General features: G+C 37.9%; 1 protein-coding gene across 1 annotated transcript; it reads right to left on the bottom strand.

Moving 5' to 3' along the window:
• Window positions 1-3,733: 3,733 nt before the first annotated feature.
• On the bottom strand, window positions 3,734-16,320 carry LOC137735357 (tripeptidyl-peptidase 2-like). Its single transcript, XM_068474778.1, has 34 exons — window positions 15,846-16,320; window positions 15,525-15,603; window positions 15,364-15,437; window positions 15,049-15,158; window positions 14,853-14,933; window positions 14,210-14,296; window positions 13,991-14,133; window positions 13,613-13,763; window positions 13,408-13,530; window positions 13,173-13,256; window positions 12,870-13,057; window positions 12,605-12,779; window positions 12,376-12,497; window positions 12,205-12,284; window positions 11,022-11,080; window positions 10,530-10,684; window positions 9,772-9,950; window positions 9,568-9,680; window positions 9,327-9,497; window positions 8,721-8,849; window positions 8,514-8,614; window positions 8,315-8,432; window positions 8,089-8,168; window positions 7,731-7,803; window positions 7,491-7,576; window positions 7,361-7,412; window positions 7,150-7,284; window positions 6,922-6,990; window positions 6,381-6,473; window positions 5,821-5,916; window positions 5,386-5,484; window positions 5,131-5,223; window positions 4,472-4,663; window positions 3,734-4,155 (listed from the first exon to the last, which is right to left on the bottom strand). Exons 1-34 carry the CDS (start codon window positions 16,219-16,221, stop codon window positions 3,997-3,999), a joined length of 4,125 nt encoding a protein of 1,374 aa, XP_068330879.1. The 5' UTR covers window positions 16,222-16,320; the 3' UTR covers window positions 3,734-3,996.
• Window positions 16,321-17,576: the final 1,256 nt, after the last annotated feature.

Raw genomic sequence — 17,576 nt, forward strand, 5'->3', positions numbered from 1 at the left:
TGGTATGTAGGAGCCCTAACCTTTTCCCCTCGCCCTTTTTTTGGTTTTTTTACCCCAACTTGGGACGAGTTTTATGTGCGACAGTCCGCAAGCAGCTTTCTGGGTCACGGCCTGGTTATTACGCTATTATAGGGGGCCGGGTTTGGTATGTGTAACCGCACCATCACGTGTCCTTAGACTATTTCTTAGAGTTTCTCCCTTCGCCTTAGGGTTATTCAATAAGTTTTTATTCGTTAATAATTGTTTTCGAGTGGCATTTCATTGTAAGCTATATTGAGTATTTGGAAATTAGTGGCATTGATATACTGAATAAAAGCAAAGGAAACAAATACCATTACATTTCAACGAGCAAAGAATACGACCGAACCGGTCTTTAATTTGTAGTCCTTCTTTCAGTGCAAAATATGTTACAAGTCTCAAGGGGACGACTCTTTTAGGACCCGAGGGTTTTATGTCACTATGAAGCCAGAAGATGAGTATAATCACAAGCATTACATATCCACGAGGTAGCGAGAAACGATCATTTTAATGCCATACAAACTATCCTTTAAGACTAGCTCACTCAATAACAGGGTTTAGCAAATTTGATTGTGATATTGCTATTCATATTAATCAGACCTCTGAGAACTAAAATGGAGTAACTCTAAAAAAGAGGTAAACTAGGTGGAAAGCGAACATGCATCCATTGCCTCTCATGTGTCGCCAAATGTTGCCAACTAATCTCATCGAGCAAGGAAATTAATCTTCAGGTCGTAGAACTTCTTCTTGGGAGGCTCCCCATCACCTTGGAAGACAGTATAGTGAGTTCTCGATCAGCTTTTATAAGTATGGAGAAACGATCTCAGATTAAAAGGTACGTATATTAGAAAGTACGCATATCTCATATTATATGGCACTTACTTAACGTGAGTTGTGGTCTGATGTTGATTAATTAGTAGTCTACACTTTTTGTTTTAGAGTTAAAAATTCTCTCTTCTGGTTCATGCAGCTGCAAGATCAAATTGAAGACGGAGCTGAAGGAAAACCTTAAGTTCCATTACAATCGCGTATATGACACCAAATTTGAGTCTCAATCTTATATGATAGATGTAAACAAGGTACTTTTGAGCACTGTTTTTTTGTTTGAGTATGAAATTCTGTTACAACAGGGAAGTTAAGGATGCATTTTCGTCATACTAATTATCATGTAAACACGTTTAATTATTGGACGTTGCATTGTTTACTGCCATGGACGTTTGGACGTTAACACTGGAAAGCTGCATTAGGCATAAGTCAATTTTCTACTACATTAACAAAGATGTTTCGACCTTAGACATGACAACATCATATAAGGTTTTCATAGCTGACTTGAGCAATTGACAGACTACTAATTACTCAGATAAGAACGGCACATAAAATATATTGCTCTAATCGAGCAACCTGGCTAATTCCTTCTTCACAAGACCCTTAGCCTGCTTTATTGACAGGCCAATCTTTCCCAGGTCAGCAAGCTGAAAATAAAAAATAAAAAAAAAGAAGCGGTTAGACGAAACTTTGGATTGAACTGAAAATACAGATAATTGGGGCACCTAAGAATTTTTATTTGAATTGAACTGACATGCAAGTACATGAGTATTTGTATGGTTTTGTGTTTGAACTTTGGACTGTTTTCTAATCATGACGTAGACAATCATTGCTTTATCTGACAAAGTCTTGCAAACGAAATCTCTCCTCATAAATTTGAAATTCAAGGGTGGAGTTATTTTTATTTGTTTATCTGTAGCTTTACGCCTTTACGGTTTCTGATATGGCTTCGACTCAACGAGGATGACTGCACATTTCTTTCTACTATGGCTTCGACTCCTGTGGTACAAAATGACTTGGTTTTTGTACCCGTGGTACCTCCACTTTTGCTGCCCGCTGTTTCTGATGGCCACCCAGAGTTGGCAACTATCACCCACGTTGCACTCTGCGCAGCCCGTGCCTCCTGCTGATGGGACTACACCAGAGACTGATGAGAAAGCTCCGCAGGGCTGTTATCTTGGGGTAAGAATCCTTGCTGGAAGATGTGACCAACGAAGCTTAATGATACTCGGAGCACCTAAGAATTTTTGTTTGAATTCATTTTTTTTTTTCTTCAGATGCATGGGCATTTGCATGGTTTTGTGTTTGGACTTTGGACTGTTTTCTCAAGCTTGACGCAACCAATCATTGCTTTATCTGAGAAAGCCTTCCAAACGAAATTTCTCCTGATTTCAAAATTAATCTTATATGGAGACTCTTTCTATTCACTTTTGGTGTTGCTCCACTTAATTCACGGGTGGTGTTTTTATTTTTATTTTTTTATTTTTTTATTTATCTATATATAAAAAGTCAGAAGAATAAAAGAGTGAAACGTTAAAAGAAAATCCCACAAAATACCCCTCCTCTTATTAAAGCTTTTGAAAAAAAAAAATAGTAGACCGTTTGAATTTTGATTGAAAATTAGTTGAGCCAGCACACACCTATGTTGTCAGGTCTAGGATGGGCAACGGTTATGGTGGACAGATAATCATGGTTATTTACCTATAATTGTTTATATTCATACCCACATAATCGTTTACCAGTTGGATAATTGCATAAAGGGTTATACCCATAACCGTGTATCCATTTACCCATTTTTTCACCCGTCTATATTTTTTTTTTTTTTTTATTTAACAAATTGAAAATTACAAAAGAAAATTTTGTTATAATTTTTGTTTTCTAACAATTAAACACCGTTATATTGATAGATAGCACATACAGACATGGTGACCAGATCAACTGGATAATTGTGTGTATTTTAATTGATTAATTATATTGTGTAATTTGTATTAATATATATATATATATATGTTGTTATTGCATTTGAACTTTGCAGGAAAGAGTTCATGGCCGGAGCCTACACCATGAACCTGTACTTAGAATTTTAGCATACCCAAAATTTGACACAGAACCAAACTGAAAGCTGCAGAACCAAATGCGGGAGGGGAAACAGATTGTCCCCAAATAGTCAGTCAAATTTTGTAATGCAAAAGCAAGAAATTGATGGTAATCCTGAACTTTGAGAGTCTGATGCGCTGAGAGGGCAGCAAGGAGAGATAGATGACCGGCGGAGATGAGAGAGGGGGCAGCGAGGAGGGAGAGATGAGTGGGGGATGGGGCGTTTTGAGAGTCTAAGACTCTGAGTCTGGCGAAGAGATTGAAAATTTAGGGTTTTTAATTTTTTTTTTTTAATTTTACATATATTAAATTAAATGAGTAAATGAATATCTGTTATAACCGCGGGTAATACCCATAACCGCCCATTTAAATTTCACGGATAAACAGTTATACTCATAACCGTTTGTTTGTCTAAACGATTACTCATAACTGTAACAGTGAACTTTAAATGAACGAGTAATCGCAGTTACCCAATCCCATGAGTATTTTGCCCATCCCTGATCAAGTTAAAAAAGTACAATTTTTGCTCGATGTTAGAAACCTCAATCAAATGAAAAACATTTTTCCCTCTCTTGTTATATATTGTATGACACTCGAGTTATATTGAACTAAAAAATGAAGTCATTGATTTGCCCGAGAGGCCACAATTACCGCAAGCAAACACATTAATGACGAGAAACGCATTTTTATTATGTTACTAATACTAGTCCTTGCTCTGCAAACAAAACGAATAACATTACAGTTCAAAGAGCAAAGGATACAACCGAACTGGTCTTTAACTTGCAGTCCTTCCTTCAGTGCAAAATAGGTTATAGGTCCCAAGGGGACGACTCCTTTAGGACCCGCGAGTTTTATTTCACTATGAAGAAAGAAGACGAGTATAATCACAAACATTACATATCGAAGAGTGAGTGATAAACGATCGTATAAATGTCATACAAACTGTCCTTGAAGCAGTCGAAAGACTAGCTAACTCAGTAACAGGGTCTAGCACATTTTATTGTGATATTATTATTTCACGGTTGTTTGATCTCGGAGAATTGAAATGGAGTACCTCTAAAAAAGAGGTAAACTGGGTGGAAAGCGAACGTGCATCCATTGCCTCTCATGTGTCGCCAAATGTTGCCAACCGATGTCATCGAGCAAGGAAATCTTCAGGTCGTAGAACTTCTTCTTGGGAGGCTCTCCATCGTCTTGAATTACGTCATTCAGAACCTGCACTCATAAATATGATCAATTTAGACCGAGAGTTTGACAATATTTCCAAGCAAATACAAACCTTGCAACTACAAATGATGAGGACCAGATTATATGTTTCTACCGCGTTCCTTGATTCTTTTCCGGTTTTGCTGGCTTGGAACTTATTACATTAACGTGTTTATTGCGCTGACATACAACTAGAACTACTCAAGCAGTTCAATCAAAAAGCGTACCAGAAAGTGCAAATGATACTGATCCTATGAGATTATACATGGAATTAGAGAGATGCAGTGTGTTTTTCCAAAGGTTAAGCGGGGAAAGAGAAAAATACCTTCAGTGCGGTTCCATGCCTTCCAGCACGTTTCTCACGTAGTACTGAGAGAGTTCCGTATTTGGAGGACTTGACTTCAACCCATTTTTGAAGTTCTTTAAAGTTGTTTTCAAACAAATCTGAGGCTGGTTGTGAAAGATCTTCAATCTTCTCTCCCCCTTCTGCACCTTCAGCCTCTGCAGGCTTATCACCCTGCAACAATAATCGGTAAGCTTGGGCTCCATTTAATTGTTCAAGACACACAAATGAAAATTCAGAGATAAAATGCATAAGAACGTCACCACTACCGAAAAAAATGGGCACAAGAAACAAATTGACTGTATAAGGTAAAAAAACAGTATAGGGAGTTCTCGCTCAGCATTCATAGGTATGGGGAAATTATCTCAGATTTGAAAATACATATATTCATATCCGCATGGCAATCGTAGAAGCTTTTCTATGAGAAATGGAAGAAAATAAAAAGTTCCTCACAAGTTTTTAAGCTCAACATCCTAGAAAGAAGTAAGCTTTACATAACCAAACATACAACCATCCGAGGTTGACCAACTCAAATAAAATCTGGCCATGTAACTTTCACATACTTTATACCAAACTTTAAAACCAGAAGATTAACCTTAGATGACTATGAAAGTACTGCGAAAGAAATTAACTATTCCAACCTGCAAAGATTCAATCTCTGCTAGTGCCAGTCCTTTCTGGTACAATGCCTCTGCTAATTGATCACGGGTTGTCTCCATCTTCTTTTTAATTTTCTATGACAAGAATCAGTAATATTTATTATCAACCTATAGATAAACTTATGAAAAAAAGCTGGTAAGATTTGTTGATTCTCTGAAATAATTTTGGCAGCTCTTCACAATGGTTTCAAGAAAGACGGAAGAAAAACAAGAAGTATGCTTTAACAAATAACACACCTCTGCCTCTTCATCATCAGGATCACTTCTTAGTGCAAAAAATTTTGCCAGCTCATCTCTGTCAACACTGTCAACCACATCATTTGCTGCATCAATAACCTGCAAAGCAAAGCACGTGATAAATGTTATTAAATCACTGCATAAACAAACCCCGCACCTTGAGCTTAGAAAGGTTGTATACACCTACTATCTATACAAACTCGAATCGGTTCATCATGTATTGAAAAATGATGAAGATGGGTTATTCTGCATGGAGATCCATTGCTCATGAACAATTACCCTAAACCCAAAACATGTGGCGAGGTAATCACGTGGCAACAAACCCCACAACTTCTAGAAGTGGAACATGAATTATATTTCTTCACTTGCAAGTTGCAAGTGAATAAAAATTTACAAAACTACATCATTCTTGGTCATATGGTTGTACTACGCTACCTCTTTTTCACGGGAGATTTTGTCCTTGTCATTGTTCCGAGAAAGTACAGCTTCCAATATCTTGGCAAGCAATGGGGTGTATTTAGGATATTCAGACTGAAAAGAGAAACATAAGGTACATGCAACATGTGAGCCATAGATGCTATAAAAACCTCAAGCATAATATAATAATCTCAATAGCTTGCCTCAACAGACTTAATAAGCAGATGCTCAATTTGAAACCAAATATAATTGTTACATACATATCTATACATGCACTGACTAGAAGTACAAATTAACAGGTCAAAATTTATAGTTCTGGAACAGATTTAAATTAAGCTCAAATGTGAGTGTCGTGTCCACGTGTAACATATGCAAAGTCAATGACATGTCACTCAGAAGTCAGAGCCCCACTAACCACATTGAATGAAACAAACTCAATGTAAGAACCCTACCATATCGACAATGCCGGAAACTGAGATCAAATAAATCTTCCTTTACATGTCATCAAATGACCTAAAATAGTTAATTCATGATCATAGAGACCTAAATCATTTCATCTATACCATATGAGCTCTAACCTTGAGAGAAGACGATAATTTATTCCACTCCAAGCATTCTTCCTCAGTACCTTGCTTCAGGCTTGCAAGAACTTTAATCTTTGCATCCCGTACCTGATTTACAAAGTACAAACAATAAGCATCAGTATATCAGGAATAAAGATTTGTGAACCTCAGAATCTGAAAGGAAGACAAGGAGCTTTTATAATAAAGCGCCAACATAAAGAATAGTATGAGGACTCATTAGACAAATCTGTTACCACTTTGAAAAGCTGTAAATAAGGGTAACTGAATGCATATGCTCAGATCTAGAAGTGCTACAGAAATATTAGGTTTCTCAGCTTGGTATGAGCCACTTGAAATTAAAAAAATCTATTAGTTAAGTCAGTGAATTTTACTACAAATCTCCACCCAAGGGTCGGATACAGGTGGGAATGAGTAGCATTCTTTCAAACTTTTCCAATTTCAAAATCATAAGTTACCAACCAGTTTTACCTAAGGTAACCCCCGTAAAGATCTGATGCATCCAGAACAGATGAAGAAACTAATGTGTCTTACATACCTCTTCTTCTAACCGCTCAGAAACAGGCTTGGTGGAAGTAGAAGAACCTTTTCCTTTTTCCTCGTCCAGCTGTAATTGTAATGAAAACTTTTTATTATGTACACATGTTTTTGTCAGCTAAATAACTAATGAAAATGGTAGATCAAACCAAAGCTCAAGTCAAATGTTCAGTCACATGAGGACAAATATGCTGTTGTCTTAGGGAAACTAAGGATTATATATAAAAACCTTATTTGGTGGCACTATATAAGAAATTTGATAAGACACGGGGTTCTTAAGCGGATTTTTCTGCTCTCCCTTATCAACATATGATAGCTTCCCATACGAGATGGCTCCAAGTAATACAGATCCTTGTGGAGAAAACTGCAAAACATATCACTAGAATTAAAATCTTTAGTGCTTACATCAAATTAAAAATAAACAAAGAACAGAAAAATACCTTTAGAAGCTTGTCTTTGGATGGTGGACCTAAATAGAATGCTTCCTTTTTCCTACCAAAGATCAAGAAGTTAAATAACATTGCAAAATGATATCATTAAACCACAAGAACAAATTATTCAGCCGCATACCCTGGAACTAATACCGAGGACTTAAAACTACCGTTTCCCATCAAAGGGCCATCAGGTTGGGAGAAGAAGCTCAATCGGATTACATCCTGGTTTGAAAAGAAATCAGAACATTTAATAAGTAATGAAACATAGACGCATTATCCAGGTGTATACATATTACAGATGTCTTCTACAATTTTGATTAAAACTTAAAACAGAGTTATGTTAAGAAAAGCACATCACTGTATAGAATAACTCTACCTTCTCTTCCAAATTTCTCTCGATGAACAACACCAGCTGCTTCAGTTTTTCCAAGTATTGCACATTGTCATGTCTAAGGTTGAAACACCTCATATTAGATGATGTGAATAGCAGCAACTTTTGTTAATCTAGTGGAAAATTGACTTATGCCTAATGCAGCTTTCCAGTGTTAAAGTCCATGGCCGCGAACAGTGCCAGGTATATTCATATTAAGATGATTTCACATTTAAAAATTAACTTCAATGAACTTAAAAGGGAAACTGAAAGATAATTTGTGGTAATAAATTAAGTCCTAATTGCAGGTAAATAAAAGCATGCACAGGCATGCTGGTTTGCTGTCTCAAAAAGAGGACTATACCTTAGATATAGCCGTAAATTGTACTCTCCCTTGGGCAGTTTTGATTTACTCGGATAGGTGTCTCCCATTGCATATATACGCTATGATCAGAAAGGGAAGAAAGTAAGAAACTCTAATGAAAAGAGGACACTAAGGATTTCTCTAAGGACTTCAATGAACTTAACTTCCCTGTTATAACAATCAATTTCAAAATTTCATATTCAACTATGGCAAAAAACAACGCTACCTTGTTTGCATCAGAGATCATATAAAATTGTGACTCAAATTTGGTGTCATATACGCGATTGTTAAGTAACGGAACTTGAGGCTTTACTTCAGCTCCGTCTTCCAATTTGATCTTGTAGCTGCATGAACCAGAATAGTATTTATTACTGTAAAACACAAAATGCAGACTACTAATCAGTAAACATCAGACCATAACTCACGTTAACGTAAGTGCCATAATACGTTTTTCTGAGGGTAGTTTGTCACGATCTGTTGAGAGAGAACAAAGTTTAGACTCAACCGGCCGGTATGGAATTCTTATCTGCAAATTGATCTCAAGGGGAAAAGAAAATATTAGAACACAAGGGTACCAAGCAATTAATAAACATGTACGACTATCATCATCTATTATGGGGGAGCAACTTCACCTTGTTTAGAATAGCAACCGGTGCAAGTGTCTCAGAAGCCAGTAGAGCTTCAGCTTCAATTCTGGTCGGCCCTTCACTTCCATCAAGTACTACTTCATCTTTATTAATGTTAATTCCATGAAATACAATCTGAAAAAGTTATACAAACCCCATCTGTAAGGCTTTCTAATGAAGTTCATTATAAGATATTTCCTGCCTTTTTTGTCGCTTAAGAAACTGCATTACTGACAAAAAAACTAAAATTAAGTTGTTATTTAAGGTTTTATGGTTATATTAAAGAGAGAGTAATAAAAGAAGAGATTTTCAAAGAATGATGAAAATTCAGTTGAAGAACTAGAACAAAAGTCTATGGGTTGGGTGAAAATGCAGTTTCTCTCAACTCATATAATATTAATAAAAAGCATAACTGGAAGTCTGAAAATATAAGACGTTAAGTAGAAATCAAATGCGGTACAACATCAGAATAATAGGGAAATCTAGAAAGTTAACCACAAAGCAAATTCATGGCATCATCAGTAAATGTAAAAGGCTAAAAGATTTTGGTTAGTAAACAATTAAAGTATTGCAATTTTACTAGATATCCAAGTCTAGATCTTAACAGCATACCTCAAAATCCACAATAGTTGTTCCATGGCTTCCTAAGCCACTCGACCAAAATTGAGCAATAGCTAATTCCATTGTTTGGCCACCCACAACAGGAAATGAAAAGCTTTTGGCAGCAGGAGAAGAGAATGTTACAACACTCTCCCATTTAAGAGGCCTTTGCAGGGGACATAGCTGGACATTGCAAGCATGTTAATGCAGATTTAGACCATCTGATATAAGTTTTAATTACTGCAAGCTGTACCTGAACAGAGTCAACAAAAAATCTTCTTGTTGTATCAAATCCTGATGTTTGCATAGTTGCTTCAACCCATGTAGCACCAAGAGGTACTTCTATAAATCTCCTTTCTATGTGGCCTAACATCAAGAAGAGGAATTTCCACCATGAAAGAATAGTACAATATGATCCATACCATCCAATAAAAAACACAAGTAACACTGCTCATACCTGGCAAAAATGACATCCTAGAGAATGACAACAGTGGAGGTCGACTTATCACAGCTATAGGCTTTGTTATGGTAACAGGGATTCTGAAAAGAGGGCCACGCCATGGTGCTTTACAATCAACACCATAGAGTTCGAAATAGTGCAGACCTTCACTAAGCTTGGTGGGATCCACTACTATGCTGAAAAGAACCAAAAAGGAACTTGTAAGTGACGATGAATAAACTGACGCTCAACTTGTCCAGAATCTCAAGACAGCACAAAAAAACATTCATAAAGTATCGTACAAGCAGCTTATGCACATGCGGCTTTGTTCCATGTGCATGCACATTTTGATGCATATGTGTTCCAATGATGGAAACTTACACCAAAATAAAGCTCAAGACCCTGCCCATTCACTCTGTTTTGGGGACTAGTCCACAAGCAATTGGCTGTGCCATCATTTGCGAGCAGGTAGCTCCACAAGCATATGCACTCACAGGAAACTATGTTCTATATTCCAAGCCAAATATAAAGGTATGACAACACACAAATATGCGCATGCAATGCAACAGCTAATTCAGGCATTCTTTTACTGATACAGCGACCACACGTGAGAATTAGCATAGCAGAAGATCAAGTTCGTTAATTTCACACATGAAGAAAGCCAGGGGAAGTCTTAAAAGAAAAGAAAAAAGCAAAAAACCAGTAACAAGTAAATTATAGCATACATGTGGACAAATTAATATGAAAAAAGGCACATTTAAGTTGTGCAAACTAACTTGAAGCTACGCCCATTATGAGTAAGAAGGAGAAAATCAGGTGCCCTCAAAACTGCCTTGTCACTGGAATGTAGCTCAATACACTCTTCAAAAGGAACCAAATCTTCCAAATTGCTAGCACCTTCATGAAATTTCGGTTCAACTTGCACTGTCCACTGTTAGAAACACCACATCAGCTATGATAGAACTGGTAGATGCTATGAAAGTGGAAACAGAGACGAAAGAAATGTTTCCAAAGTTGTTCTTACAAGTTTAAATAAAAATAAAGTAAATTTATAATAGGAGGGACACAAGTTGAAATCAAAAGAAAGTTCATAAACGTATACATAAAACTTGACTTTGAGTTCAAGATAGCATCACACATATCAAGCTGTAGCTGGTAACACTAATTATGCAACAATTGCATCATGAAGGAACTAATTCATAACCTCAGATTGATAACATTCTACACAAAGAAATTTGATGCCTCTCAGGTGTAATAAATAATCTCACCTCGGTTGATTGTTGGAAAGCACTAGCCTCCCGTAAGTAGATTCCTCGCGATGTAGGAGCTGTCATCAAATCACACAATAAAGTAAGTTTGGAGCATCAACGTAACCTAAAATCAAAAGAACAATTCACAAGCATGGAACTGTCACATCCCGGCCCGGGGCGGATCACTTCCCGGGCCCGCTCCACCACCGTAACACTATATTGTCCGCTTTGGGCTTACCATTCCCTCACGGTTTTGTTTTTGGGAACTCACGAGCAACTTCCCAGTGGGTCACCCATCATGGGATTGCTCTAGCCCTCTTCTCGCTTAACTTCGAAGTTCCTACGGAACCCGAAGCCAATGAGCTCCCAAAAGGCCTCGTGCTAGGTAGGGATGGGAATATACATTTAAGGATCACTCCCCTGGGCGATGTGGGATGTCACAATCCACCCCCTTTAGGGGCCCAACGTCCTCGTCGGCACACCACGGCTAGGGTTAGGCTCTGATACCAAATTGTCACATCCCGGCCCGGGGCGGATCACTTCCCGGGCCCGCTCCACCACGGTAGCACGATATTGTCCGCTTTGGGCTTACCATTCCCTCACGGTTTTGTTTTTGGGAACTCACGAGCAACTTCCCAGTGGGTCACCCATCATGGGATTGCTCTAGCCCCCTTCTCGCTTAACTTCGAAGTTCCTACGGAACCCGAAGCCAGTGAGCTCCCAAAAGGCCTCGTGCTAGGTAGGGATGGGAATATACATTTAAGGATCACTCCCCTGCAAATAAGCCTTATTTATCCCTTGTTTTCAGCATTTGCACTCAATAAATGGCTTTCGTCACACTCGGGTGTCGGCCAGCACGTGCCTATCCTGGTATTCGGGGAATATCGGGGTCGGGGCGTGTCATGGAACTATTACCAAAACCTAATAACTAGTTCATTTTAAAGTGAAACCTGACTATAAAAATGAAGATCCATGATATCGGACTTAATACTAACATGCAGAAGGGCATCAACAAATCCAACAAAAGTTTGACAAATTTAGCCTTTTCTATACAAGACATGTTTAACAATTTTAAAATAGAAGAAGAGAATTTTGGAGAATATTATCCTATCATGCAAGATAATAAGAATTCTTGTAAATGAAGCCAAACAATTCTGTGCTTTTCAATGAAGAGTGAGGGCAGTGGGAGCATGGAACTTACTTGTTTTACCAGACTGATTTATCTGTATCTGATACCAAACACATGGTACATCCCGGCACTGCCTTAGATATTCATGTGCCCTGAAAATCAGTAAACAAGCAAGATATATATCAAAATTATATGCACAGATCTATAGTAGAAGAGAGTGCAAGCTTAGATCAAAAGTCTAACTTGTCAACTTGCATAAGCCCTTGTCCAGTTGATAGTTTATCTTCAGGCAAACTGCCTATAGGAACAGATGTATTTTCAAGAGCCTTCCTTACACTGTATGGACTCACAGGAATATCCTCAGCCTGCAGAAAACAATAGATTTAAGAAGTTACACCAGAAAATACATATTTGTACCAACAATGTGAAAAGAGCAGACAACAAGATTACTAATGCAACAAAACACAAGTACCTTCAATGCACTAACGAGCAGTGCAATTCCCCCACAAGCAGATGGAGATGACATTGATGTTCCATTCATGAGCATGCGTTGCTGAAGAGTCCATGTAGGAACAGGAGCAACAGCTGCACCAGGAGCACTTATACAGACACCAAGAGCTCCATCACTGGTTGGCCCACGACTAGACCTGCCATGGAACCAAAAGATTAACTTAAAGGAAGCCGAAAAAGGGAACTTGTGTTTAAAATTGATAGTCATAAGAAGAAAGTTAATATACCAAGTGTACTCAAGCCCTTCGCCTGGAGCTTCAACTACACAATGAGCACCAGCAGCCATTGCAGGAGAGACATATGCACCAACTCCTATAATGCTTGATGTGGTACCACCAGGTGCTCCAACAGTGCTCAATGCTGGCCCACTATTGCCAGCACTACTCACAAATATTAGATGGTGCTTGTTCACAGCCTAGTTTTAGCACCAATGCGTAGAATATAACATGTGTGAGGGCATGAAAGATAAAAGGAAAGGGAAAAAAAGTAAGCAGTTATCTTAGACAGAGTCGCCAATTTAGAAATAATACTTCATCAACAAGGTCAACAAAACGCCCATAGTCTGGCAGCAGTGTAGGTTCTCCATAACTCATGTTGATCAAATCACATTTATGCTGCACAAACATTGTAAAAGCCATCATTATAATCATCTATACAAGGCAGTGGAGTGTACTAGTATCACAATGCTGAATCCTAAACAAGACTTGGGCAAACTAAAATTGTTGATTATCAGAAATATTAGAAAATAATAGAATTTAAAAGCACCTCCACAGCAGCAATCAAGGCTCGAGTCAAGCCAGTTCCAGTCTCCATTGACCCTAAACGCGAGTCTCCAATCTTACAAGATATTATTTGTGCTCCAGGTGCAACTCCATTCAACAGGGGTTCCTAAGAACACCACATGTATCATAAGTATATTACCCTAGCTTGAAAAAAAGTGCAGTAAATGTTTAAGCCTGCATAATAGTACCTTCGGGTGGAAAGCAGTAGCAATACCAGCAACATGAGTGCCATGTGGAGAGCTATCTGTTACGATACTAAGGATATTCCCTTCATCGTATACATTAGCAACAAATGTACAGGCATCTAATTTGCTAAAAACACCATATTTTCGTTCTATCCTGTAAAAAAGTTTATACAAGTAATTAACTATAAATTCTATAGAATCAATCCATTATCATGGCCACTGTACTGGAAACTAAAACACCAAAGACAAATAAGTTTGCAACTCGGAATCAGATGAATAATGTGGTCTCGAGAAAATTAGGATATTTTATTACAATAAGTTTCTTTGTCTCAACTTTCTAACAAAACTTCCAATAAAGTGAATAAACCAACGCAACCATACCTATAATTAGTTAGGGGCACAAAGTTTGCAAGTTTTCCACAATCTGGGTTATCCTCAAGAGTCTGTGTGTCAAGGGCAACCCTCCATACTTCTCCATCATGCCATACAACGGCATCTATGACAGGCCCTTTGTCATCATAGCTCTAGAAGACAAAAAATACCATTAAGACTTGCATAGGAATTAAATTTTTTTTAAATAAATAAATATTTTTCACTCACATCAGCTTGATTTTGTAGGTAATCAACTCTATTTTGCAGGTCCTCCCTAGCTCTTTTCAAGTTAACGTCATCCACTCTACTGTGTTTCTGAAAATGGTAACATAGTAACTTACATATTTAGGAGCAACATAATCCAAGCATATTGCAGGAGACTACTTCTGCTAATCCTGTATTTTGAGGGAAGCAGCTGGAAAGCTTTGCACAGAATTGATGAGATTATGGTGAATTATATCAGAGACGCTTTCCAACGTTAACAGATGTACATTTCAAATGATAGACTGATAGCAGTTGAATCCATCCCTTTCTATACAGGTACAGTATTACAATGAACTTATTTGAACAAAAAGGTATAAAAACTAATAGACTCGGAAGCCATTTCCCAGTGAAAAGAAAACCATTTACATCCAAAATAAGCTAATCCTCAGAATAGTAAAAGTGCATAATCTGCAACCCAGGTAGACAATAATGCCAAAGAGGAAGTGAACATTAAGCTTATTTGCAATTGAAAAAATAACAGTTTTCATTTGATTAACACTTTCAGTTGAGTTTAAGGTATGCTTACAACCAAATTAACAACACAGGATGGAGTACTAAGTAATATTTGCTCGCAGTAAACAAATTAAGAAGCAGCATATTCAAAAACCTGATCAAATTCTTGAAGAAGTTTAACAGCCTTGGCAATTTCTTCTTGGTTTTGTTCATCCCATTTCTTCCTTCTTTCTTTCTGTCAGCGAAAACATAAAAGAAAAAGAGGGAAAATTTGTCCATCATTATCTGAAGTGATGATAGAGACTACAAATAAAATTTGAATCAACTAATCAATGGGTCATAACGCTTACCTTCAAGCGAGAAGTCAACGTATCCGTAAATAGCTCATATACCAACTTATAGCCCACATGCCATTCACCAGAAGGATTTTTCCATGAAGAGTCAACAAACAGAGATGCTCCTGTATAAAACTTTGCATTAAAACCCAAGCACGGCATTTTTAAAGCAGAGGTTAAATTACAATTAGATATCTTGTTTAAGCTAAAGATGGCTCTAAAAATTCCGACGGTCAACCAAAAGTATCTCAAGGAAGATGCAGGAATTCTAAACGATAATAAAAAGAGAAGTACATACATGCATACACACAAATAGATCAAAAAACTAACCTGAAGCTCCACGAATACAACCATTGTCATCGGCCTTGACTACCTTCGAAGTATCAACATCGCCACTCCCGGTGCTGATAAAAACAGAAGTTATCAGATTAAATCAAAGGTTCTAGTAATACCAATTCAATGCTCAAATAAATTAGTTTAATTACAGTTACCAATCAAGAACATCTAGGACTTTCGGCTTTCCATCAGATGTAACTTGTAATCCAGAAGCAGCTGGATCCACTCCAGAATCTGATTCAAAGTTTCAGTTCAACAGCTTAATTTCCTCAGCTCAGAAAATCAATCCGATACTCGATAAACTAATTTTCTTAATCACGCCTAATCACCGCTATAATCACACGTTTTGTTTCATATTAGAGGAATCAAACATAACATATACGTTTAGAATTAGAGCAAATCACCTTCCTACAATTTTCTTTCTTCGTTTTCTTTTCTCCCAAACAGAAATTAAGCGATTGAAGTGATTAAGTTACCGAAGATAGCGATGAGGGCGCCGCGGCCGTCGTAGTTGGGATGCGCATCGATGAATCGATCGACGCCAATTTCTTTCTTCGGCATGAGGGAGGCCAAGAACGTGGACTCGTTGAGTTTGAAATTGGTCAGAGCACCATTACCGTCGCCACCGCCTCCGCCAGCACCGCCGATTGCAGAGCAAGGCATTGCCCAGACCCCACCACCACTGCAACTTCTGCTCCTGCTATTGCCACTGCCACTCCACTCTCTCTCTCTCGGTCTTCTCGCTTTGCTTAGCTTTTTGTGTCTAATGATGAGTGAGAAAAATGGCGAGTGATATGAAGGTCGTGACGAGGGCAAATGCGGCAATTTGAACAGAACCACTGGGTTTTGCATCGTTTTATTCTAATTCTTAAAATCGATGAAGAAGGGTGGTTTGGTAATTTCGCACTGCCGGCCGGTGGTGATGTGGCGGTGGAATGCGGCGGTATGGAGACGGCTGGTAGAAGTTTTCTCTACCTTTTCTTGGATTAGAAGATTTTGTTGGATGGGGAACGGGTGGCGAGGTTATCGTGTGCGTGAAATTACTTGATTGGCCCTTGCATGGATTGCCAATGATGGGACGGGAGCTTCCCCATTTTGTTTGTGAAATACCGACGAGCCCCTCGAAATAAACTATATTCAAGGAATCTGGTGAAATTAATTTTCTACTAAAAAAAAGTAATTTTGAAGTAAGGAGAACCTGATAATTTTGACGTAAGGGAGGACGGCCAAAAGATACTATTGATAGATGCTTTGAAGTTGATGAAGCACGAGAAATTAGGAGTGTGCAGCTGGAAAGTGATCCTTTCCGGATCCGTTATTTTTAATCTACCAAGTTCGAAGATTCAAATCATTAAAATTTAATTCAACGGTTAAAGTTTAATAATTTTTAAAGTGGGTTATTATAACTTTTAACGTGAATTCCTGCTTGTAACCGTTGGATCAAATTTCAATTGTCTGGATCCCCAAACTTGGTGGATTAGGAGGAAGGGATCTGGAGAGGATCCCTTTCCATGTGCCGCTAAGCAAGTTTGGGTTGTAGATAAGGGCTCGTTTGAATGTGCTTTTAAAATGACTGAAAACGCTTTTAGAGAAAATATTTTTGGATTCCAAAATCACTTAAAATGTTTTATGCAAGAAACATAAGTTATGTGCTTTTTCCATAAAGCATTTAAGTAATTTTCCAAGATTTACTTGCATCTTTCTAAAGATTAGTTCTAAGAATATTTTCACTAAAAACACTTTCAATTATTTTAAAAAACATCCATACAATACAAGTTCTAAATTAATGTGGCCCAATAGGAAGAAAGGAATTTATTCCATCAAGTCTGGTTACAAAGTAGCGCAGGATCTTAGTCGCAATGGGGAGTTAGGGAGGAAAGGTAATAACGAATCGAATAAAGTGTGGTCCATTATCTTGGAATATTGATGTTCACCGGAAGTTGCGCCACTTTGTTTGGCGATGCTGTAAGAATGTGTGGGCAGTTAGGGCAAATCTTTGGCGAAAAGGAATACGACTTGACACATCTTGTCGTAACTATGGTGTTACAGAGGCGTCCTAGTGTCATATGTTTTTTCAATGCATGTATGCAAAGGTATTTTGGTTTGAGAGTCTAATCCAGCTTGATTATAATTTGATGCTAGTTTGGTCGAGTTTGGCTGAGTTGGCCTTTTATGTTTTGTTAAAGTTTTTTTTATTGAGGACCTCT

This window comes from Pyrus communis, chromosome 5 (genome assembly GCF_963583255.1).
Source record: "Pyrus communis chromosome 5, drPyrComm1.1, whole genome shotgun sequence".
Taxonomy (NCBI): Eukaryota; Viridiplantae; Streptophyta; class Magnoliopsida; order Rosales; family Rosaceae; genus Pyrus; species Pyrus communis.

Excerpts from the sequence above, each read along its gene's own strand:
- LOC137735357 (XM_068474778.1), bottom strand. The coding sequence starts at position 16,221 with ATGCAAAACCCAGTGGTTCTGTTCAAATTGCCGCATTTGCCCTCGTCA. Across the intron at positions 13,058-13,172 it reads TTGTTGACCTTGTTGATGAA|GCTGTGAACAAGCACCATCT; the intron begins GTATTATTTCTA and ends TGCTAAAACTAG. Across the intron at positions 8,433-8,513 it reads ATTATGGCACTTACGTTAAC|CTACAAGATCAAATTGGAAG; the intron begins GTGAGTTATGGT and ends TGGTTCATGCAG.